The sequence below is a fragment of the Barbus barbus genome, assembly GCF_936440315.1.
Source record: "Barbus barbus genome assembly, chromosome: 4".
In the NCBI taxonomy this organism is placed as follows: Eukaryota; Metazoa; Chordata; class Actinopteri; order Cypriniformes; family Cyprinidae; genus Barbus; species Barbus barbus.
This window is the reverse complement of record NC_136732.1, coordinates 30,632,310-30,658,419: the sequence shown is the minus strand read 5'-3', so window position 1 is coordinate 30,658,419 and position 26,110 is coordinate 30,632,310. Positions and strand designations below refer to the sequence as shown.

Below are 26,110 nucleotides of genomic sequence, written 5' to 3'. Positions count from 1 at the left end.
AATCCCACCCACTTAAAGAACATTAAAAACTCAGACAGGTCAATGCAAGGTGAACTGCAGCTGCATATTTTTTTAATTTTTTTTTTTTTAGATTAAGTCAATCATTTAAATTGATATTGACATAGAAGGGCGGTGGCCTTGTTGTAATTCTGTAGCAGTTAAATTTTCAGCTGTCAATTATTGTTGCAAAAATAAAATATAGTGTGTGTGTGTGTGTTTGTGTGTGTGTGTGTGTGTGTGTGTGTGTGTTTATGAGAGAGAGAGAGAGAGAGAGAGAGAGAGCGCAAGTTCCATTCCAGGACCTATTCCTGTCCTACAGATGGAGTTGTTTGATTTGACCATCCATCAAGCTCTGATAAGACCTTTGATTATTCTCCGTCTGGAGCATATGTCAGGATCCGAGAGACCAAGTGAAATCCCATGATGATGGAGAGAACAGTCTATCTGACATCAAATTACAGAGCATCTTGTGTAGATAAAACGTACATGGGTGTGAGTGCTTTTAGCCCTGTGGAGATTTTTAAAAGTATATTTAATTTGTCTGCTAACAGCATACAACATTTCATCTTTTTTATATTTCACTGGCAGTGTTTTCTCCATGGTAAACAAGCACACTAATAATAAAAAAAAGACTTCATAAAACTAATTTATATTGTATTTATAACATTTTATAATTACCATAGTTTAAAAAGATGCCATCATTTATTTAAATAATTTATTCATTTCATACTAAGTAAAATTCAAATCCATTAGCATATTAGTATTTTAGTATATTAGTATGAATGAATGAATGAATGATGCATTTATATAGCGCTTTATTGTGTATTGCTGTACACCCAAAGCGCTTTACAATCATGTGGGGGGGGGGTCTCTCCTCAACCACCACCAGTGTGCAGCATCCACTTGGATGATGCGACGGCAGCCACAGTACAACGGCGCCAGTACACTCACCACACACCAGATACAGGTGGAGAGGAGAACGAGTCATGGAGCCAATCAAGTGTATGGGGATTATTAGGAGGCGATGATAGACAAGGGCCAGTAGAGGGAATTTTGCCAGGACACCGGGGTTACACCCCTACTCTTTACGAGAAGTACACAGGAGTATTTCTTTTTGCACAATGCATATTATGACTAAAATGTGTTTTAATGTCACTATTGATGAAGATTGTATGATCTTTGAATAATTGTGGTCTTTAAATGCAAGATATTTAAGGTGTACCTAAAGTATACTTGCAATAGTTCCACTTTAGCACAATGAAATATACTTCAGTATATCTTTAGTTGGACTTCAGCACTATCTTCCATACAATTAAAGTGCATTAAGCACAAAATTAGTTGTATATCAGTATATCAGTTTAATATAACTGTACAATTGCAGGGTATTTTTATTAAGCACATAAATATGTAAATGTATCTACTTAGCATGAAATAAAGGTATTTCAGATACATTTTAGTATATTTTTTCACTAGCTTTACAAGTATTTATTGTAAAAATGTATTGCCGTTATTTTTGAAAAACAGCAAACGTGTTGAAAACCACATACCTTTCCCAAAGAAACACCCACATATTTTAGTCCTAACTAAGAATTGGTGTTAATCTGAAAACAGCACATTCTGCTTAAAGGAACAGATTGCATGTGATATTAAGGACTTTAATGATCTTAATTAAGAATATAGCACAAGTTTTATGAACAATTGGTGCTAGTTTAGACTTTAGAAATCCTGTCATTATGAACTTTCATTTGAAAGAATTCACAACATTTATTAAATATGTCTCTTTTTGTTTTCCTACAGAAACAACCGATGGGTCAGCAACATCAAGAAGGTAAATAAGGACTAAAATTAAGTATTTTTTCAAAGGAACTCTCACTTGTGGTTGCATTACCATCCTGCAATTAGAAATTGTTTGATTTATTCAATCTGCTAATGATTTATGCCATGTCATTGGAAATGAATATCATTACACCACAGCCAGTATCTCTGGTTTCATGTGCAGCACGCTGTTTATTTTACGCTTATTTTCAACCTCCATTTCACCCTCGGCGAGGAACATAATTTATTATAATTTACATGCCTTAATTACTGTTATTTGAGCAACATCGGGGGCAGGAAGCAGCGAGAGATTCCTCTCATCCCCAAAGGAGAATAAAGCTGGATCTCAGGCCAGTCATACATTCAGATCTAGTTGTATCATGGCGATGGGGATGCCAATCGCTTCTGTCCGCCTAATGAAAATTACACAAATGACCCGTCCAGCGGCCGTCTCGAAACGGCCCAGCAGGTGCACCTCATAAACTCTTTCAGCTGCATTTCATTACCTACCATGACTAAACATTATGTAAATGGTGAATATATGCTATGAAAACAATTGCGGTCTGTTGTCTTGTATGTGGATATAAGGAAGCCAATTTTAGACTTTTTTGCTTTCATCCTTGCTGTACAAATGAGTTTCTTTGTTTTGCACATAATTTGCAGAACTGAAAGTTATAATACTGTAAGCGATGCTGCAAGGCAAGAGACACACTGCTGATGCACTTTAATTAGTGATGGCTTCTCCTTGATTTATCACCAAACCGTGATGAATTTCTCCTCTCCCTCTGCGCTATCTCTTGCCCCAAATGCCAGCTCACTGTGTTTCATCTCCAGGGCTGAAATTGAGCCTGTGCCGCATGACCCTTCCTGTAAAACATAATGAAAGCAGCTTTGCATTGTTTGCTTTGTAAAACCGAATGTGAAAGGAGGCACTTTTCCATCATTGAACCATCCCCTGTAAATGGCACAGCAGTCTAGTGTTAATTCAGATCTCTCTGTGGTCTGCTGTGAATCCCTTGTGCCATATGGAGATAGATGTAATTGCTTTTCACTTAAAGTGCTGATAATCTATGTCCAATAGTATGAGGGTTACCCACAGGTCAGGTACAGTCACACTGTACTTGGGGCAGATGGCAAGAAAAACCCAGCCAAAACAAAAAATTATGGATGAGGGATGAATAAGAGGATGGATGGATGGATGGATGTCAGCCGATTTCTCCAGATGTGTGGCACGTCTTCAGTGGCCCAGAACTGAATAGCACACTATAGATTCTTCCCTGTAGATTTCACCCACTAGAGGAAGCACTTCACTAATGTATGTGCTTATAAAGGTACTATGGACCAGCAAGATGTTATTTGTTACTTGAATATGCATTGCTTTTTTCAGTATGGAATTCTAGAAGAGACCAATCGCAGCAGAAGCTTGAATCTGTACTCTTACTAATTCAGACACAGTTTGACCACACAATGGCACAATATGTTGTACCATCTGTAAAGTCTTTGGAAATGTCAGAGTCGAATGTTAGTGAAACACATTCTGTAGGTGTATGTGTGTAATTTCCACTACCAAACAGAACTGCAAAAATAATTGCTGTTTTCAAACATTCTTCCCGTTTAGTTCTGTTAATGGCTTTTGCACGTGCATTCTTCTGTCAATGCGAACAGACTACCATAATTAATTACTCAACAAGGAGCTTCCTGAAATACTTAATGCACCGCTACTGAATCTGCTAACACTGATACTGAATCTACAGTCCTGAACAAAAGGCTGTAATGAGCCAGTTCTTCATAATGAATCATAAACATACAGCACAGCCAGTGTAGTCCATTTTCTGAATGAATGGCTCTTTCGAGCTGGTTCTAGTTTGTCAGTTTTTGATTAATTTAATATGTTACCACATGTTTTAGTATTATTTTTTTATAAATATTACAGGTTAAATATTGAATGATGCAAAAGTTATTGCAAACATTATTTTTGATCAATTGGCAATTTCAGTGCACTGTTTTGTATTTTTCCAAACATTAATTCCTTGAAAGTTTTAAAGCAAGTCATTCAGATGTTGTTTGGTGACTGTATCAATGCTGATTATTCGAATGTCCCACTTATCTGACTTACTGCTTTACATGTGTAGCAGGGATGTACGGTACTGTATATCTGGACACAGTGACAGTCTGTAGTTACAGGTTTTAAAAAAATCCTTTATAAGTAAAGAAAATAAAAATAAAAAATAAAAATAGGCTGGCAGATGTTTTGATAATGTACAAAGATGGGAAAATGGACATCCACTCTCAATAATAACACAAATGGATGGAAGTGTGCTCACTGTCTGTACAATTTCACACAATTACATGAATGTTAAAGAGCGTTGCATTAGCATAAGCTTCATCCGCTAGGTTTCACACTGCAAGATCAATCACCTTTAATTTGACTGGCTGTTTGATCTGGGGTTCTGCTGAAGGCAGGTTCTAAACCATGCAAGCGCTTGCTACAGCAAGCAGTTTTATGGCTTCTAGTAAATACTGTGTAATTCAATAGCTTGAATAGCAGAAATCCTGAACTCGCAGAAAATGATTCACTGAGAAGGACTGTGCTCACAGACATGCTGTTGAGCTCCAGATATGAAAAAAATAACATTCCCTATAATAGCAAACGCAGGATGTCTTCTTTTAGTCAGGGATATGTGTTCTTCTTCATTACACTTTACAATAACTTTTTAAGGTCTTTAAATAATCTATCTATCTATCTATCTATCTATCTATCTATCTATCTATCTATCTATCTATCTATCTATCTATCTATCTATCTATCTATCTATCTATCTATCTATCTATCTATCTACTATCTATCTATCTATGTCACTTGTGAGATATACAAAGTTGCAATTACCTTTTGGGTTGAAAATGTATAAAGCTTTCAGCATGTATATTGAATGAAACATTGTTCATGTCCTTTTTACAAAACTTCATTTAATTTTGTGTGACGGTATAAAATGGTTCAATTTGGCACACTTGTATACTTAAAAATGAAATGGTTCACAAAAATTATATGACCAAGGTGGAATACAAGTTGAAATATATACATATATGTGTCTAAAGAATAAAGGACCGTTGTGCTTAATTTCCTATATCTTCTAATCTAAAACCAAACTTGAAAAAATTCAAGATGACAATTTTGTACCTCTTTTATCAAATCAAAAAGACAGGATTATAGTGCATACATAGATAAATATACAATTTAGTACATTCATTAATAGATAGAATTCCATTCATTGTATGTAGATTATTAAATTATTACATAATATTACAAAAGAAAAAAGGATTTGGGGTCAGGGTTTACAATCTTTTCACTGACTGCTGCTAATCAAGCCAGTAATGCACGACAAAAGACAGAAACAGGCAAAATCCAAGTGGCAGTAACCTTGTATACCTAGTGGATGTTGCAACTGAAATGGGCTGTGCTTCTCCGGTGTTCAGCTGCAGCAGTATTGAAGGCAGGATTTAAACGGTACTCTACTCTGCTGTTTGTAACATGAAGGCATATTCAAGCAGATCTCACCAAGGGAGGAGGGCATTTCACGTACTGTGTAAGACTGATAAATACTCAGGAGCATGTCTAGCTGTCAGGGCAAGGGACAGACAGATGCTTTGATGCAGTTTTAGAAGCGTGCACCGCTCAGTCTTCATGGCAGTGTAAGTCGTGTGGTTTTCCCACCTGCCCGTGCAGACCTCAGCTATCAGTCGGTGGGGAAAAAACGCTCCCTTTCTGCATGACTTTATTTACAATCACTGATTTCTCTACGCTAAGGCTCAGCTTGTTAACTGCGTGCCTCGTTCAATACTGTTACTCATGTCCATTTTTTACCCTCAGAAAGGGAATTCAACATTTCAACCCCTCGCATCCCAATTCGTCAGTATTCCGAGTTGTCCAGTCCGAGCAAGGCCACCTGTGCAGTACCGAGTTCATGTCCTCTCAGCACTGCTCTTCTCCCAGAGACTCTGTGTTGTCTCTCTGGTCCACCGGAGCTGGAGGGGAGCGCATTTTCCCGCGGCTGCTCCCATGGCTGCTTCCGTGGCTTGGGTAAACATCTATAGAGCTGGAGATGGACTGGACAGACCTGTCACGGAAGTAATGGAAGGCCTCTGGATCCAGGAAGGTTTGCTCTTCGCGCAGGCCTTGCTCAAAGAGCTTCCGTTTGTGCCGGAACTCAATCACCGTTTTTGTGTAGGAGTTGAGGGTGGTGACAGAGGCAGCCATGCAACAAGTAAATGATCCCCATGCCATACTGTAAAACACACACACATGAAAAAATATTAGATTTTACATGCAATTGATTTGCATTTATTTTTACCATATATTTTACTTAACTTTGTTACATAATTAAATAATATTACATTACTTAAATTATTACACATTTTGTGTTGATAGGCCTAATTGTAAATCTGTATATTCATTTGGTAGGTCCAACCAATGATGTGCTCATTCACAAGACACACTCAAAAGCTTTGTTTAAAGCAGAAACCCAGTTATGCACTTCAAAAAGAAAATGAAAACTATTCATTCTCTTAGTAAAATTGCTAAAAAATAAAAAAAACATAATTTCACCACAGAATGAGACTACTAATAAGGACAATTAATGGGTTAGTTCAACCAAAAAGAAAAATTCTGTCATTAATTACTCACCCTCATGTCGTTGCAAACTCGTAAGACCTTCGTTTATCGTCAGAGAACAAATTAAGATATTTTTGATGAAATCCGAGAGCTTTCTAATCCTCCATAAACAGTAAAAAACTACCACGTTCAAGATTCAGAAAGGTACATCATTAAAATAGTCCATGTGACATCAGTGGTGCAACCATAATGTTATGAAGCTACAAGAATGAGCACAATGAAAACAAAAATAATGACTTTATTCAACAATTTCTTCTCTTCCAGGTCAGTATTCGCCGCATGTTCAGGAGAGTACCATGACACAAGCATGTGGTGCTGCTGATACAGAAGCTGGCGGTCTACGCCTTGTTTACAATCAGAGGAAGATGCACGCTGCACATAAAACAGTCTTCGTAAACATGGCTGAAGATTTTGACAGTGATGGCCAGCAAGTTTGACAATGCTATTTTAATGATGTCCTTACTACCTTTCTGGGTCTTGAACGTGGTAGTACCCTTGCTGTCCATGGTAGGTCAGAAAGCTCTTGGATTTAATTAAAAAATATCTTAATTTGTGTTCTGAAGATGCACGAAGGTCTTACGGATTTCGAATGAAATGAGGCAGAGTAATTAATGACAGAATTTTCATCCCTTTAATACTTCATATGCATATATTAATACATTGCACTGCTTTGAGGTTTAAGGTTTTTTTTTTCTTAAAAAAAAAACCCTGCTTTTTTGCTTTTTGGCAGTTCAAATCTTTATCTATGTTCTGAAACTGTTTCTTTTTCTTTATTTTCATTTATCAGGAGTATTAAAGTTGCATTCCCCAAAAAGTGTCTGTGATTTGTAGACTGCAAATTACCTTCAGTTTCCAATCAAAAACCATGAGAATTCAGTATTTGTACTTGTGAGCTGGGAAAATTAAACCTTGAAGCTAAAACTTCAATTACTCTTTCATTTTCAGGTTCTTACCATTCAGTAAGGTAGTAAAGGTAGTACAGAAATAGAGGCAAAAAACAAGAAATTGGCCAGATGGCAGAGGACAAATGAAGCAATTTTAGCCTAGACTAATGGATGCCAGGCAAGCATCTGTGGTAATTCAGCCAATGTAAATACCACTTTCATGCCTGTCAGAACCCCAATGCATGTCTCTTATATCCAAGTGCCAAAATAACACAAATCATTTGCTGGGAGATCCAGTATAGCCAGTCCCTCTCTGCTCTAACAGACAGGCATGGTCCCAAAAAATTAAATAACAGAGACTCACTCCAAAAATTCACTGTAGAGCTGATACGCACCATAAAACACCAATGGAAAAGTTTCTATTTAAGACTTTTTACATTTTTATAAAGGCAGTAAAAGCACTTCAAACTTTATATTTACAGTAACTGGATTTTCTCCAGAAAGACACTCTTGGTCACTGTCTACTGATACCACTAAATGTTTTGTATCCAATTTAGCAATCCAACTATTTGGAATCCAATCCAAGTATTTGACCTACAATATCTTTCTTCTCAATTTTATAAAAAAATTACAGCATTTCAGAAAATAAAAATATTTCGGAAATTCCAGATAAATAATTTTGATATCACAGTAAAACTCCTGACTGCTAAAAATTCAGCTTTAATTCAGCATATTTTAAATTAAATTTTAAAATATATTCAAATAGAAAACAGGTATAATTGTAATAATATATCACATTAGTTCTGTTTTTACTATATTTCGAACAAATAAATGCAGCCTTGGTGAGCAGAGAATTTAAAAAATATTTTGTCCAAAAACAAAAATTCGTAATATGCTATGATACAGTGTTTTATTTTATTTTTATTTTCACAGATACATAGGTCAACGTGGCCTCAGAATACAGAGAGAAACTGAGGAAACCGGTTTGAAGTTTAATTAGATTTTTTTTTCTCTAGGTTGCCAGTTCTGTTGGAAAGAGAGCACTTATATTGGAGAAAGTGAACCTGAAATGAGAAGAGTCTGCAAGAGCCAGATTCATTTGTCGTAGAATGAGGACCAGACACTCGCACATCTGTGACTTCTGAGAACGCCTCGCCTCTTTGCCTTGGGGAATTATATAACACAGGATGGATGTAAAAGCACCAAGTACTGGGAAGGGACGTGAAGCTACTGCTCTAGAGAATTACATTCAATTATTGATCAGGAACTACTAAGGGTGAAAATATTTAGAGTTGGAAAATATATAGAGTTTAGTCACAAATCAGATGTTGCTACTTCTCACTACCTGAGCAAGAGCGAATGTAAAGTGAATTTTCAACATCCACACTCAAAACTATCATATGACTTCAAATGACTCAAAATACAGTAGTCATGGGTTACTTTTATAGTGCTCTTTTGTCTCAATTTAATGTCCTTCCTGAATATAAACATTATTTTTTTTTCTTTCTTTCACTGCATACCCATCAAATTTAGGCTGATGGTGCAAATCTGATTGTAAATATCAGAGAAAGCTTACCAGAAAGACCAGCCATAGTCCCATGTGTGAGGCCTCCAGTCCTCTGGTCCCAAACTGACTGTGATCTGGAAAACTTGCGTGTACATCATGTGAGCCACCATTCCCAGAAGACCTGTTGAGGAATCCACACTTGCAATTGATCATTTCTCACTGGATAGAAATGGTTTTGTCATTATTTACTCCAAACCTGTATGACTTACATTTTTCTGGGGAACACAGTACAGATATTATCTGATGATTCAAAGATCCAGCATGGAAAATAACAATGTGAACATTTTTTAAAAATCCCCTTTTGTGTTCCACAGAAAAACAGCACGGATTTGGAATGAGAGTGAGTAAATTAGGACCGGTTTATGGATGTGCTTGTATATTTATGGAACTGTGTACACAATTTATGTCATAGAGATAATATAAGCACACTTACAATACAGATTTACAGATTTTCTCTGTGACAAGCACTGTTATTAACCTTTGATCCTTTGGATTACAAGGCAAAATCCCTGCCTTATATGCAGGTAGAACCTGTTCCCAATCACATACAGTAGGATCAGTGTGTCTGACGTATCTAGTGTCAAGGTCTCAAAAACACCACTGTTGAGGGATAAATAAGGTGCAATGTAACTGTAAATCCTCACTTGCATAAGATTTGCTTTTTTTTACCCTATGTTACTTTAAATACAACTTGTTACACTACTTACAAATATATCACTCTGTTATATAATTTCTTTTAACACAATTTCCTCTATTTTATTCAGTTTTTTGCCTGACAACCTAGATTTTACATAAGATTATCTGTTGACAGCATCAAAAATGCTTTTCAAATCAATTGAAATTAATTTATATAACTTGGTTTTTAGTTTTCATTGTAACATCAGTCATATTTTCTGGTAGATTAAATAGTTTTGTTCATGGTGTTTGAGGATTTAGGGTATGTCACGCAGTTGTAAATTTTGGTATGCCTAATCTGGCTAATTCTTACAAAGTGACAACTGACAACCTGTGATGTCTACAACTAAATATATTGGAATATTTTTTTTCCTTTGAAAAGTTTAAAGCCTATTTAGTTTATCCTAACTTCTGTTTAACCACATGAAGGTTCATCTCTGGATGGGTGATTTCACTCTCTCTCTCCGCTGCACTTGGAATTAAAAAGCATTAGGGCCCCAAATGAACAAGACTATTTGGGTATTCAGCAAATCAAATAATCAGAAATTCAAAAAGCAGCAGCTGTTCTGGCTTTCTAACTGTTGAGGTTTACCCACGATGCACTAGACTGTAGAGGGAGAGAGATGTAGTCCAGGGAGACCTCTGTTTTCCTCACATCATCTCGTTCTCAAGTCAATGTGTCACGAATGTGAAATTACTAGTTAACAGATTTCACAGAATCCTAATAAAACATTAACAACAAAAACTGTTTTAGATTAATCTGGCCATAATGAAGTGTCAAATATTCACACACACACACACACACACACACACACACACACACACATATATATATATTTATATATATACCATTATTCCAGTCTTTAGTGTCATATGATCCTTCAGAAATCATTTTAGTATGGTGCCCTTGGTGCTATTTCTTATTATTATCATTACTGTAAACAGTTGTGTGCTGCTTAATATTAATATAAAGAACAGCATTTATTTGGAAAAAAAAAAAAATTTTGTAGCAATATAAAGACTTTATTTTCACTTTTGATCAATTAAATGTGTCCTTGCTGAGTACAAGTATTTCTTTCTTTCCATTCTTACTGACCAAAACTTTTTAACAGTACGGGATAACTGGAAGTGATGCCATTTTAAAAATGACTCTGGTAAAATGGTAGGAAATGTCTCAAGAAACAGTATTTTGTTTCTTTGGTAACATTAAAGAAAATATTTTGTTTCTTTGGTATCATTTAAAAGATCTCTCAGCACTATTACCGAATCAATAACCAATTCTGAATGACTGCTGAGGTTCTGCAGAGATTACAAATAATACTTTATGAATTATACTAGCCCAAAACTTTCTGTGACTGTGGTGAGACCGAACAGGCTGTTTGTATGGGTGATAAATGTAATGAAGTAATGCACAATTAGTTTCTCTAAGTGTGAGGTGGGGACAAGGGCTTACCTGACAGCACAGTGAAGACTGCGGCGAAGGCGTTCAGTTTGAGTCCATCGATCACGTTACTGGAGTGAAAAAGCTCCAGGCACATCAGACTGAAGCCAACGACCAGCAGCATGATGTATAGCACCTCAGACACAACTGACAGCCAAAGGACACCTGCAATACACACACACACACACACACATTGGTGAACAAAGCGCTCTGCTGTTGCCCCATAATTCTCTCTGTCACTTTTATTCACACCGTCAGATTCAAGCGGAAATTTAACAACTCGCCCCCTGCATATACATGGACACATTTTTGTATAGTTCTTCTTTATTTTAAGTTCAGTTGGCAAAGAGCAGATAGGTGTTTTGAGTTCATTAAGGTCACTAAGAGATATGAGCATCCATCTCTAATAACTGCTCCATGAAGGAGCACATTACAAATTAATAATTTAAACCTGAAAATAAACAAAGTTTAAGGATTTTGAAAAATGTTAAACAGTGAAATGATATGACTTAAAATGAAGAAATATTTCTAGGTAACTAATCAAATAAGCAAATCTGTAAAACTGATCGTGTGACTCTTTATACAGATGGCCAGATGCTCTGTGGATCAGCTCAAATCATGCTGGAGAATGTGATCATCAGGTTTTACACAAACCTGTGGAGTTCATGCAGCTTGAGTTCAATGCCATTTAAACGTTTTGAGGTCAGTAAGAAGTCTCTTATGCTCACCAAGGCTGCATTTATTTGATCAAAAACACAGTAAAAAAAACTGTAATATTGTGAAATATTATTGCAATTTAAAATTGTTGTTTTCTGCTTAGATTTTTTTTAATGCATGGTAAAGCTGAATTTTCAGCAGTCAGTACTTCAGTCGTCAGTAACATTTAGAAAGCATTTATATGCTGATTTGATGCCCTATAAATATTTTTTATTGTTACAAATGTTGGAAACAGTCGTGCTGCTTAATATTTCTGAAACTTTATTTATCAGGATTAAAAAACATTATTACAATTTATTTTGTATTAATTTGCAACATGTAAGTCTCTACTGTAACTTGATAAATTAAAATCATCCTTGCTGAATATAAGTGTGAATTTCTTTAAACAAACTAAGACAACAAAAACATACTGACCCCAAACTTTTGAACTGCTGTGTATATTACAATAATAATAATAAGACCGAGAGAGAGAGAGAGAGAGAGAGAGAGAGAGAGAGAGAGAGAGAGAGAGAATAAAAAATGCAAAATAGAAGCATTTGGACTTTGCATGTTGAATATAGCAAAAAGGAGTAAAGAAATGCATAAACATTCCTGAGTACTTATTAGAAGTTGACTTTCTCTTTAGACGCAATTTGAAAACAATGCTGCCCTTATGTTTTAAAAGAATGTTTAATCTATATTTTATTTTATTTATAAAGGTATTTTTGAGAGAAACATAACTGTATCCATCAGACTGACTCCAGGGTGTTTCCATAACAGCAATAAGCTCCTCCTAATTAGCAGAAATCCCATTCGCCTCAGAGCTTCCTCTGAGGAGAACTCTGCAGAGATAGCAGAGGTTGTTTTGGTCTGAGAACATAACACTTTTGCTTAATTTCAACATTCAGAGTTCACCTTACAGTCTAGTATGATGCTACACCTGTGCAACCCAGTATCCACTGTGAAATATGGCTTCATTTGGGGCTTCTCAACACATTCCCTCACACACGTTGACTAAAAGATGACAGACTTTAAGAGAAACGCAGGTGGTGTGTGATTAAAGCATTTTAACCTGAAATATGATGGCATTATGCAATATTAATGTCTGGAGTGTTTGTCTTCAAGAGTTGAAACACAACAGGGCACCTTTGAAAGCCCTACATTTTTCAGAGGCAACTATAAACAATGTGTCAATTTTCTTGAGGGCTCCTTGAGGCGGTCCCAGAGAAAAGCACTGTTTCAGGGCTTGATATTGTCTGCGCTATGGGCGGCGTCATTAAGAGAGGATAGAGATAGAAGCACTATATCTTCTTTTGGCCTGACCTGAGCATATTCGGTGGTCATAAATCAAATTTCTCACTCTAATTTTTGCTCAAATAATTTTTGACAAGAGTCTGTACAAGATAACACTTAGATAGAGGGGTGAATCTGAAAACACTTCAATCAAAATTGCACTACCATCACTCTTCGGCTGATTCCACAAATATCAGCAGCTTTGTATCAAATGTGATTTTCACGAGAGACCTTAAGAGTCAGTCATGACTTAAAAGATAAAAACTGGGGTCTAAAGAGAACAGAGGATGGTGTAGTTTGCCTTGCAAATGTTCTCCCCTGAAACTGTGGCAGATGTAATTTGCAAGCAAAATTCATTTTCCTTTTTGATTGCGGAGTATTATCTCCAGATTTGTTCAAGGCGAGATGTATTATGCAGCAGTCTTCTGAACTGAACAAAAAAAATCCATATTCAAAATTATATTTCCCCTGTGAAGGCTTTGCCACCACGAAGAAAACAACAATAAAGCATGCCATTAAAATGATTTTTAGTAAAGGAACGCATTATGTTATCAAACGTAACCTCAAAGAAAAGTCAAATTTGTAGTCAATATTGGAACACACTTTTGTTTGTGGGTGTTTCTTCAACTACAGTTCTGGTGGACATTTAGAAAATAAACTCAATGTTCACACTTTTACTGTTTAATTTGTCTGCTACCAGTGTAGACACACAAGTTTTACATTCTTTATTACATTTTTACAGTATACCATCTCAAATTATGTATTGTGTTTATCAGCATTCTGTATGTCTTTTTTGACATTTTTGGAAAAATAACCTTATGTATCCTAAATATTTCCACACTTCTTTATTACTACGCTGATTGAAAGTTATGCACTGAAAATAATTTATTCACAAGTGATATTTCCTTTGATTTGTCTTTGTTTTAGATCAAGTTTAAACCCAATTTATAATTGATTTTTCAAACTTTAAGGTTAAAGTTCTTGGCCTGGGACAAGAATAATAGAATAAATTATACATAAAGGTATTTGAAAAGCATGAAAAAAATTTCCCCAGGTTAAATGTGACCTTCATAGAGAACAATGTTGAAATCTGTTAGATTATGCAAATGAACCCCTGCCACATAAGTGTCTGCTGAAGAAACATCCTCAACCTCTACTAAAGAGTGACACTGGATCAGAGTCTTATCGTTATTATTATTACACACTTTTTATTCATAGAACAGTGGAAAGAAGAAAATAAATGATGGAGAAGGGGACAGCATAAGGAAATGTTCTAAGCAGGTTCACATGTACTATAACAGGCCACAACTCTAATAAATTTTTTTGCATCACAGTTTGCCATAATTAAAGCACATAACCTGTACTGGCCTGGAGAATGTGAACATTCACTTCAATGTGAATACATAACATACCACATATGTAGCATGCATCAAATAATAAAGCAGTGATGCTCCAAGGCGGACATACGAGATCCGTCATTTGTAAGTTTCAATGTGTGCTGTCGGACAAGCCTGAACGGCACTCTAATGACAGCCATTACTCACCTCTCTCAGATGCCGGGGCCAGATCAATAAAACTCCTGCATTTCTCACCTGGAAAGACACAAGACAACCGAAGAGTTAACATCTGTGCTCTACAAGCTCTTTTTGTGTACTGGGAGTCAGAGGGCTCAGCTTCATCTTTACAGTGCTGTTTTCCAATGATAAGACAACTTTAGCAGTCAGCTTCCCCTTGGATCATTCCATCACTTCAGTTTTTGTCTAAAGACATTGTGGTGTTTCTTAGTGTTAACCTCTATGTATTTTTTGCACACTCGTTGCTTGTTAAAATGATAGCATACAACATGCTTTTCTTGTACCTAATCACTAGCAATCATAAAAATGTGTCTGAGAAAATTGAGTTTGTACTTGCCTCGATAAAACAAGTAAACCAATTGTCTGCGGACTAACCAAAATAACTGTTGTAATTAAGATAGTCCTATGTGTCTCTGGGCTAGAACATAAAGAGTTTTTGGTGCATTCTCTCAATGACTTTTAATTAAACTGGTGAGGATAATTTGAGACTCAAGGCCATTTCTTCATAAAACTTCAGTCTGCAACTGCAAGTTTTAATAATAATCTTGCCAGTGGAGGGGTGAAAGATGCTAAGCTTTGCTTAAAGGACAGAGGTCAGAAGTGAGAGATGATCCAAAGTAGCATGATAATGCGAAGACAGCAACATATGTGCAGAAAACATTTCAAACCATTTCCTATATGTGACTCTGGACCACAAACCAGTCTTAAGTCGCTGGGGTATATTTGTAGCAAAAATACATTGTGTGGGTCAAAATTTGATATTTTTCTTTTATGCCAGAAATCATTAGGTAATTAAGTAAAGATCATGTTCCATGAAGATATTTAGCAAATTTCTTACTGTAACTATATCAAAACTTAATTTTTGATTAGTAATATGCATTGCTAAGAACTTCATTTTCTCAATATTTAGATTTCTTTGCACCCTCAGATTCCAGATTTTCAAATAGTTGTATCTCGGCTTTAATATTGTCCACCATACATCAATGGAAAGCTTATTTATGCAGCTTTCAGATGATGTATACACCTCAATTTCGAAAAATTGACACTTAAGACTGGTTTTGTGGTCCAGGGTCACATACTGTATGTCTATGTTTCTATATGTGGCTCAAATTTCTCTTACAGTGTGGCACTGGCACAGTTCAAAGAATGTAATAAATATATTAGGTAGCTGCGTAAGTCTGCAGAAGCAACACTCATAATTCCAGGCTTGTCAGAGTCAACAAAACTTGACAAAAATTGTCTTCATTACAGATCCCACAAGCTTTTCAATGTTTTATTACCTTAGGAAATCAAGATTTAAAGAAGCATTTAAAAACTTGGCTAAAGTTCAAAAGCAGTTCAAATGAATGCCGATAAATTGCACCGCCAAACAGCCGGGAAGAATGATACTTTTGAAGGTTCAATCAGTGAAATCAAAACAAATTATATAGCACTTGTGGTTCCTTACAGAGACCTGCCCTGTAGTGACAGCAGAAGTAAAGAAAGAATCAAACAGAATGTAGTTTAGAGTGTGACTGATCACACATTAGGTTGTCATTGAACATGACAGGGAGTCATATTCTGGATTTCATATTCTGGAACTTCTAAGTGCACTTCTTTTCTCATTACATCTCCCTTGAGACTTTTTCTTCAGTAAATAAGGTCCCTGGAGGGAGTATAATCCTTCTGCCAGGCAGATAAGTGGCCCATGGTAACCTCTCCTCAATTTAAATAAGGAATCTCACTGCACCGGGAGAAATACATGAACCGATTCCAAAAACGACCGGTGATGCAAGAACATGAGTAATTGAATTTCTAGTGAGCTTTATTTCACCAGTTAGATGAGGCACTTGTGGTAATCATTTCATTTATATCAATAACATGGAATGTCTACAATGATACATTTTAGTCCCTTTTTCTGATACAGACTTATCTGTAAACTGGCCACTCACTTATCTGAATAGAACTATTTTAAATCTTAAAAAGAAAAGCTGTCATTTCAAAGTTTCCAGAGACAACATACTCAAGAAATCTATGTGCAATTTACATAAATATATGCTTTTAGCATTTAAATACTTAATCTTAGGAATATGTGATGCAATTGTATCACATGCATATTGAGAAGAATATGCAATTCATTTTCCAATGCCTACCTGTGGGAATCAGAATGACATGGGCTGACTCACTCATTATGGATCTAAAAGCTGTAATCATCTTCATTCAATCCATTCCTGTTCTTCCAATATTCCATACCAATAAAGACCCCTGGTTTTTTGATCGACCTCTAATGTGTTTAATCTGCTATCTGAGGCTGGTGTAGGGTAATTGCATCGGTAATGAGAGTGGATGATTTGATGGCCATTAGCATTATTATGTAGTACTGAATGATCAGGCAATGGGCAAAGAGAAGAGATCTTTAAATATGATTTATTAATTAGCACTCGACATTCTCATGCCATCTATGAATTTAGCTTTGCCATTCCACTGCCAGAACTATCAGTCAAATTCTTGAACGTTTTAGTCACTTTATAAATCTTTGATTGATGGCTCTGCAGTTTAGGCAGTTAAACTGCTTCTGTATTTACATGAAAGGGATTCAAAACATCACCAAGATGTTAAGAGAATTGATAAAAGCAACTGACCAGTTCTTGACTTTTGTTTTACTTTTTATGATTTCTTCTAAGGTGATACTGCAAGCACAAAAGTTATAGGTTTGGAATATTATGTTAATGATGAAAATAAATCATTACATATAGATTGAGCTGAGCTGAGCTGAGCTACTTGTGTAGATTTCTGATGAATTTTCAGCACAAAGCTTGTCTGACACTGTTGTCAGATTAATCATAAATCCCATTGATCACTAGATAGAAGAAGGTGTCAACAGCAATGCTGACAAAAATAGATTAAAAAAAAAATCTCATCGAGCCACATAATTTAATCCTCATCAGTGTAACACACACTGACCTTCTCTCGCTCCCTTGACAAAGCCTGTTGGATTAATTTGAATACAATACCAAACTTTCTGTTTATGTCTGTGTATTAAAGACATTATGTCAGTATGTCTGTGAGACCAGTGATCTAATCACATACGAATTTGAACCTGGCAACCCCTGTTCCTGGATTTATCTGTTGACCTTGTAGTGCACTGTCATAATGAAATGATCTACAGAATTGCCCTTTGACTTCTTTTTTTTCTTGTCAAGCTTTGCATTGGCAGAAAACCCAAAGATTAAGATAGCATGTTTTTGTGAACATTAAAATAATTTTAAAATAAACTACTTCTTCAGCATGTTCTTGAGACTGAATAAATTATTTATTTTCTCTTGGAAAACAGAGGGTTTTTTTCCACATGATTGATGGTACCATATATCATATATTGTGCAAGTATTAGGTAAAGATTTCTTCACTTCTTTTTTCACTGTAGTTTATTTGGACATTAAAGCACTGGTTTTCTCTCTGGACATAAAGTTTAAAGATTATTCTTAAAACCGATTTAATTAAACATGTGAAGAAGTAAAAGACACAGTCACATTTTCCTTTCATATCCTATTCCTTTTGCAGGATAATCTTGATGTACATTTACTAACCAATAACTCCAGATGATCTAACATAGAATTCATGAAAAATGAACCTGTCTGATTAAAAAACATTTTAGAGAGGGCATCCTCTCTAAAAGGGCTATGCAAGAGCTGCTTATTTCACTGTGTTCCATGGGGAACGTGGTTATCTAATGGTGCCTTTACCAAGTTCCTCAAAACTCATTGAGAGTAAGTAAATCCTGACAGATGTTTCTAAAGCTGCTGGCACACAATCATTCCCTCCAATCCATTGCGCAACACATTCACACTGCTTTACACACGACCTGTTGAAGTTTTCCCAGCGCAAGAACACTATATAATTTCATTATATATCATTTGCTTTGTGATGATATTAATGAATGTGGATAGTGGACGTTAATTTACAGATATCAGTGTCATGAATCTGGCCTACGAACTTCCACTAACTCACCACAGGTCACTCACTCACCACAGGGGCTCTTGCACTACACTAACTGTTGCACGCCACCTCAGACTACAATTCCCATCATCCATTGCACTGACGACACAGCTGATTGCACTGATCACACAGCTGATTGCACTGATCACATACCCTACATAAACCATGGACTTCCTCTTCCTCTCTGCCGGGTATTGTTTAGCATATATCCTAGCGATAGCTACTCTACAGAGCCGTCTCAGTTGTTATAGTCTTGCCTTGTTAGTTTTCTCGTGTTTGATACCTGCCCGTGTTACCTGGATTATCTCTCTTGCCTTGCCCCTGTTGGATATTGTTCGCCGATCGTCGACCCACGCTTGCCCTAGGATTACTAAAGCACAAGCTTTGCACCTATATGTCTAAAACACTAGAAATTAACTGACGTTTTTACTTTACTGTATATGTGACCCTGGACCACAAAACTTAAGTCTTAAGTCACTTGGGTATATTTGTAGCAATAACCAAAAATACATTGTATGGGTCAAAATGATAAATTTTTCTTTTATGCCAAAAATCATTAGGACATTAAGTAAAGATCAAGTTACTTGATATTTTGTAAATATCCTACTGTAAATATATAAAAACTTAATTTTTGATTAATAATATGCATTGCTAAGAACATCATTTGGACAACTTTAAAGGCGATTTTCTCAGTATTTAGATTTTATGCACCCTCAGATTCCAGATTTTCAAATAGTTTCTCGGCCAAATATTGTTCTATCCTAACAAACCATACGTTAATGGAAAGCTTATTTATTCAGCTTTCAGATAATGTATAAATCCCAATTTCGAAAAAAAAATGACCCTTATGACTGGTTTTGTGGTCCAGGGTCACATATGTTATAAATTAAAACATTTCGGTAACACTTTAGTTCAGGGACGAATTATACCAACTAGTTGCAATTAGCATGCATACTAGCATATTGGCTGTTTATTAGTGCTTACAGGTCTAAATCACATAATGCCTTATTCTGCATGAACTCCTTTACTAACTATTAATAAACAGCAAATCAGGTGTTTGAATTGTGAGAACTGGTTCCCAAACTAAAGTATGACCAACGTTTCACATGTTTTCCAAATGTACATTAAAGAAGAAAAAAAAAGCCCCGGTGAGGTAGAAAGCATGTAATAACATAAGATTCACGATCCTTTAGAAGAATCTTTTTTTGTCTAAATGGTTCCATAAAGAACCTTTAACATCTGAAGAACCTTTCTGTTTCACAAAAGGTTCTTTGAGGCGAAAGAAGGTTCTTCAGATTTGTAAAAAAGTCAGAAAGAGATGGCTTTGACTGTATGGTTCTTTGTGGAACCAAAAATGGTTCCTCTACTATGACATTGAACCTTTTAAGCACCTTTATTTTTAAGAGTATTAAGAGTTTAGGGATACACTTCAAAGTATTCAACGCCTAGAAGAGAAATATGGGAATAATGTTATATATTTTATCAAAGTTTGAGACATAAGCAACCAACCTAAAAAAAAAAACAAACAAAAAAAAAACAATAGAGTCTCACTCAATGCCGTTAAGATGCTCTTTTGAAAAAACTCTCACCTCCTCCGTGGATATTCTCCTCACACGAGTACCAGATCCCCGTGTGAAAATGCCTAAAGATAAATCGGTCGTCACCCGTTTCCCAGCTATAGTGAACTTTACTCGGGTCTGTCTCGTTCACCCCATAGTCAATACAATTATGCCGTCTTTCCTTACTGCAGTTGGGTTTGGGGACCCTCTGAGTCCCTTCGCACCAGTAGGTCGTGATGAACGCCGTCGTTGAGAATAAGAGTGCCAGAAGATTTAACCCCACAGACAGCAGAGCACGCCATTTTCGAGTGGTCTTCATAGTCCTATAAGAAGTGGCTCACACACTTGAATGAGTTCATTCAAACTGGGCTGAAAAATCTTGATTGGTGTGAGGAAAGCGCAGCGGTTGCGCTCACCTCACCTCTGCTCACCGGCCCGAAATGACAGCGACAGATTCGATCCTCACACATATGAAATGAGTGTCACTCCTCTGGCGCTCGCAGGTGGATCCATTCGCGTGGAGACAGACGAGACTCAAGTAAGAAAGATCTTTGAGACAGGCACTCACGCTCCCAATCTGTTGTGACTCTCTCTCTCTCTCTCTGCGCGCGCGCTTGTCTCCCTTTCCTATTATTTATTTCATTCTTGCTCTGCTGTCTAGTAGGCTACAAATATCTTGACTTATGTGAAACTGTTTTTGGCACCTATTAGGATCATCAATCTGTTAAAATAATTAAGGGTCAATGATGTCAGTGTGCGAATTAGTGTCGAATTTTTTATGGGACTTATTTTAGTAATTTTTGGTGTACAGATAAAGTTGTTCTTTTGCAGCTCAAGCTATAGCCAACCCTTAAACGTCTTATTATAGACAGTGTTGGGGGCCATGCATTACAAGTAACGCAAGTTACGCAATCAGATTACTTTTTAAGTAACTAGTAACACATTACTTTTTAATTTAGAAGGAAACGTCTGAGTTAGTGTTCCTCAAAATGAATAAAAACACTCAAATGCAAACTCAAACTCTATAATACAAACCTGCAATAATATGTTAAATAAGACAAATATATTTTATGTATTTAATCCCATTTTATTAACCAGCGTCTTTGCTGCTGACCTTCGATGATCCAATTCAACCATACTAAGCAATATGTGTTTCATTTTTGTTATTGCTGAATAGTGTTGATTTTTATTCTCCTGCGTCGTATTCTTCATGCAATTTGTTTGAGCTGCGCCCTCTACTGTACAGACGTGAATTTACATTTCCTTCAGCCTGAGGCGCATTAATTTCACTTTTATTGTGAAAAGGGCTTTTACATTTGTAAAAGAGGAACTTTTTTATATTAAAAACAAACAAGCAAGCCCTGCCCAGATTTAAAAAGTAATTCAAAAGTAACGTAACGCATTACTTTTCATAAAAAGTAACTAAGTAAAGCCGGGAGCACACGGGAGCAATTTTAATATAATTTTACGATTGTCGCTTGTCAGACTGTACGAACATGATGATCATGTCTCACTGTGGGATCTCACTTGGCATTAAAGGGGTCATCGGATACCCATTTTCCACAAGTTGATATGATTTTTTAGGGTCTTAATGAAATTGATCAATGGTAGTGTAAAAAACACCCTTTTTACCCTGTCAAAATCAGCTCTGTTTTCAGCACGATGTTTTAGTCCATGTTGTTGCATTAAATGCTAATGAGCTCCGCTCACCCCGTCCCTCTCTTCCGTGGAGTGATGAGCAGATTGTAAACTTCAGCCGCGAAACTTGCTAACTAGCACATATTAGGAAAGGCAATTTACAAAGATTCATTAAAAACTCTTATACTCACTTTTTCTGTAGATGAAGCTGATTTGCGCGAACATAAACGCATTTAGGCAGATCGGAGCATTCCCTTCAAAAATTAAAGTAACGTTAATCCTCTGCTTCTTCAGCAGCTCAGATGTCGGGAGTTAACTCAGATGTCGGGAGTGATGACTGCTATATTCATTATTACATATCCATCAACAAAACACCTCAATCGCCTGCACCTCACCTTCCCTTGCACCGGCATCGACACAATGGCGGACAGCTCTCAGCTCACTCAGTTTACTCAGGGCAGGTCTAAGGTAAGACGGCCTTGCCAATCAACTATCGTGGGAGCGGTCTGTGCAGAACTACGTCATTTTGACAGGAATCTCAGAAAAGCCTGATTTGAGAAAGGGGATTTTAAAACAGGGATTTAAAAAAATTAAACACTGGGTGGATTTTTATCATTATAGAGTGGACACACACTTCCAACACACATTTATGTTCAAACACGTAAAGTATATTTTGCATTCGATGACCCCTTTAAAGGGATAGTTCACCCAAAAATGAAAATAATACCCTCATGTCGTTCCAAACCCATAATACCTTTGTTCATCTTTGGAACACAAATTAAGATATTTTTGATGGAATCTGAGAGCTCTCTGACCCTCCATAAACAGCAAGAATATTACCACGATCAACGCACGGAAGGCAAGGACATCGGTAAAATAGTCCATGTGACATCAGGGGTCCATCCGTAATTTTACAATGCTACGAGAATACTTTTTGTGCGCAAAGAAAACAATAATAACATAATTTATTCAGCAATTCTTCTCCCCGAGTTACCGTCTTCCACCATTTTGGAGAGTACTCCAGAGCGTAATCCATGTAATAAGTGTTGTTTACATTCAGTACATGCTGAACGTAAACAACGCTGAATACGTTGATTACATTCTGGGGTACTCTCCAAAATGGTGGAAGACGGTAAGACGGTGAACTAACCCTTTAATGTCAGACTGTACAACAGTCAAGTTGAGTTAAAAACAGGTGTGCGCAAGAAAACTTGCCTGGAGTTTTATATTATCAACCAATGGTCAGTGACTTCAAGCTGCATTACAGGCAGGGCTGAAATGTTGGCTATCATGAAAAGTATATGAATGGCAGCAATACCGGCCTATTTAAGAAGAATACTGTAAGCAGCACTACACACCCAAATCAAAACAGATTATCATAGCAAAGGCAACATATCAAATGAATTCCGTGAGTTTATGGCAGTTAGAAGAAATCTCTAGCATTAATTCTGATCATGGCTTGTCTTGAAAAACGGAGACAGTTTGTCTGTTTGGAGACAGTTTCATCGTCTGAGAAGTCACACTGCAAGACTGTGCGCCAAATCTTCTGATACTGCCAGCATTTTGATCGCAATGGCCATTAGTCGGCTGTTGTTGAACATGTCAAACCAGCAATCAAAGACTACAGATTTTAGCCTAGGATTATTAGAATCTTTTAGGATTTTAAAAATTTGTCTCAGACAACCAAACTGTGGGCAAAATCGCACAGTGTGAGCTGGGCTTAACGTAAGTAGTTAATTTTTTTTAGGGTGTAATGCAATATTGTAATGCATTACTTTTAAAAGTAACTTTCCCCAACACTGCTTATAGACTTTATAAAGTCTGTATTTTGAGATTATATAAATGATGTGAAAATCTATCTATGTTACTGTTGCTATACCTCCTCATGTGAACGCAACTTTATATTTATACAGTATGTATGTATGTAGGCTATGTGTGTGTGTGTGTGTGTGTGTGTATATATATATATATATATATATATTTTTTTTTTTTTTTTTTTTTTTTTTTGTATGTGTTGTATGTCCTACTATTGGGCCTAGAGCCTGTAATAAAGATTATATATATATATACACAACTTTATTCACATTCACACACTTAAATTTACTAAATAAAACTATTATACACTTAAAACTACTAACATAGATTATATATAAAATCATAAATTAGGCCTATATTTGTTGGAAAACCTCTTCTTTTATAATCTTGGACATCTTTATTTATCATTGACCCTTTTATAAAGATTGCAATGTTAAGCATTCATTAGGCTATTTGTAGCTATTTGGCTCTTTTATACAAACTTAATTTTATGGGCATTTTATATGCCGTGTGTAAGAGCTTTGAATCTACAAATTCTTTACCAAATTAGTGTGTATAGAGCAAAATCAGCTTTTATTGATTTAAGCACAGACCTCTGTCTCAGACAGACCACTCACAACGAGAATTCATCACATATAATTTTATGGTTCCTCCTTAATCAATAAAATGGTGTATGAGCTGCACTCTGCTAAAAAGTGAAATATCTCACAGGGCTCAGGCTTGTCGTATATTGTGAGCATTATATCTTAGCATTATGTTGTAATTTATTCAACAGGAATCAAATTTCATATCTGGAACTAAACCTGTCATAACTGTAACTCTTTAAATACCAAGTATTTTGCACTTACAGTAAGACATGCCATTGCAGGAATAAAACATAGGTTGTAATTTAAAGTTTATAAACTTTTTTTTTATCATGTAAAGGGATTAGCTGCCACAGCATGTTACATGTGTGAGAGAGAGATTTGTGTTCGGTGATTACGAGGGTTAGAGCTTCTGGTGGTCATCTCCATTAGGATGTAGAGAATGGCCTCAGCTAATGTTTTCTTCGTGGCAGGAGGTTACAAAGCTTGACCCTGTTTCGCAGTCAACTTGACATTCATGAAAGAATTCTCATCATCATAAAATACCATTTCTACCCCACACACATTTAGCAGAAGCCTTGAAATCCATATTTCTGTCATCTTACACAAGCATCCCTTAATCACTGGAATACAACAATACACTGTGTGTCTGTATTGAGATTTCTGAGCACCAAAAAACAAACTCTTGCCATTGTTTATTTAACCATATTTATCCCTATGCTGAGATGAGATGGGAAAAAACAAAGACACCCTTCTTGATAAGCCATAGCAAATTGAGCTTAACACGCTGACAAACAGGCAGGTGGTAGCGTCGCTTCTCCGGCTGTCAATTCGAATTCAATTTTGCTCAGTCATGCCTTCAGATCCCACTAAAACACACTCGACAAACAAGATCTGCAGTAGCAAGGGACGCTCTGCGTGCTCACTCAAACACTTGATACAATGTGACATTGACATCCACCATTCTGACCATGGAGCTTGACAGACAGATTTGACCTCTCTTCTGAACCATTCTGATCAGATAACTGTTGTCGGCTTAATAAAAACAGATCATGTCTTGTTCTTTGTCAGTGCATTCATTCAAACCCCTCCCTTTTGGTTCTGAGGTTTGCTGAGTTAATATTGCCGAAAACCATACTGTCTGGACTGCAATATTATATAAAAGCAGTCCACGTCCCTTCAAACAAATCATGCCTCGAATTGTGCACAACGGCCAATGAAATGCTGCTTGCTGTGAAAGTAATCTAGGAATCCATTCCACAGTCAGGAGTCATTTTCAAAATACAATTTCCATCAAATTTGTATGGCATAAACTGGGGAAGTCCATTATTTTGAGAGGTTAATGATATTTATGCAAATTGAAATGTGATGGATTTGGACAAAAGGATGATAACAGGGCTGTGTCTAGAGGCCTGGTCATTCCCATTTCTGTAGAAACTAGTACAAGATCTGACAACACTGGGCTTACAAGACAGCCTAAATTCTTGTTTTTGCAGACATTTCTGGTAATTGTTTCAATTGTTGATTTTCGCCAATATTATTTTTTTATTTCAGAAGTTTAGCAAGAAGAGAGAGTACGGACTGGCCTGTTTAACAAAGTTTAAATCTTAATTGTGCTACATTATGCATACTCTATGTGCTATGTATTCGGTTTATTAATAGGTGGGGAAGACTCATTCATATTCTGTTCATACAAATGCAGACTGTCTCCCCAGGTAGTTCCCAGAATTGCCGTGATTAACCTAACAGCATGATCAGACGGCTCTTTTCCTTCTCTCATCTCCTCGTTCCTGACCATTTAATGCATTAACGACTCTTGAACTCAGACACAAACTGTTAAGTTCACTCTGTGAGTCTGGATCTATGGACTATGAATCTGGATGTGTCACAAGGTTGCAATGAAATTAACAAAGGACTGTGATGTG

General features: G+C 36.4%; 1 protein-coding gene across 1 annotated transcript; it reads right to left on the bottom strand.

Moving 5' to 3' along the window:
* Positions 1-4,988: 4,988 nt before the first annotated feature.
* LOC306864378 (germ cell-specific gene 1-like protein) lies at positions 4,989-20,688 on the bottom strand. The gene is made up of 5 exons (XM_079408380.1): positions 20,179-20,688; positions 14,585-14,632; positions 11,064-11,216; positions 8,945-9,056; positions 4,989-6,098 (listed from the first exon to the last, which is right to left on the bottom strand). Exons 1-5 carry the CDS (start codon positions 20,465-20,467, stop codon positions 5,786-5,788), a joined length of 915 nt encoding a protein of 304 aa, XP_079264506.1. The 5' UTR covers positions 20,468-20,688; the 3' UTR covers positions 4,989-5,785.
* Between the last annotated feature and the right edge of the window lie 5,422 nt (positions 20,689-26,110).

Coding starts and splice junctions, on each gene's coding strand:
- LOC306864378 (XM_079408380.1), bottom strand. CDS start 20,467: ATGAAGACCACTCGAAAATGGCGTGCTCTGCTGTCTGTGGGGTTAAAT. Junction 14,633..20,178: donor GGAGAATATCCACGGAGGAG/GTGAGAGTTTTT, acceptor GTGTCTTTCCAG/GTGAGAAATGCAGGAGTTTT. Junction 9,057..11,063: donor AGTCTTCACTGTGCTGTCAG/GTAAGCCCTTGT, acceptor ATTCCTCAACAG/GTCTTCTGGGAATGGTGGCT.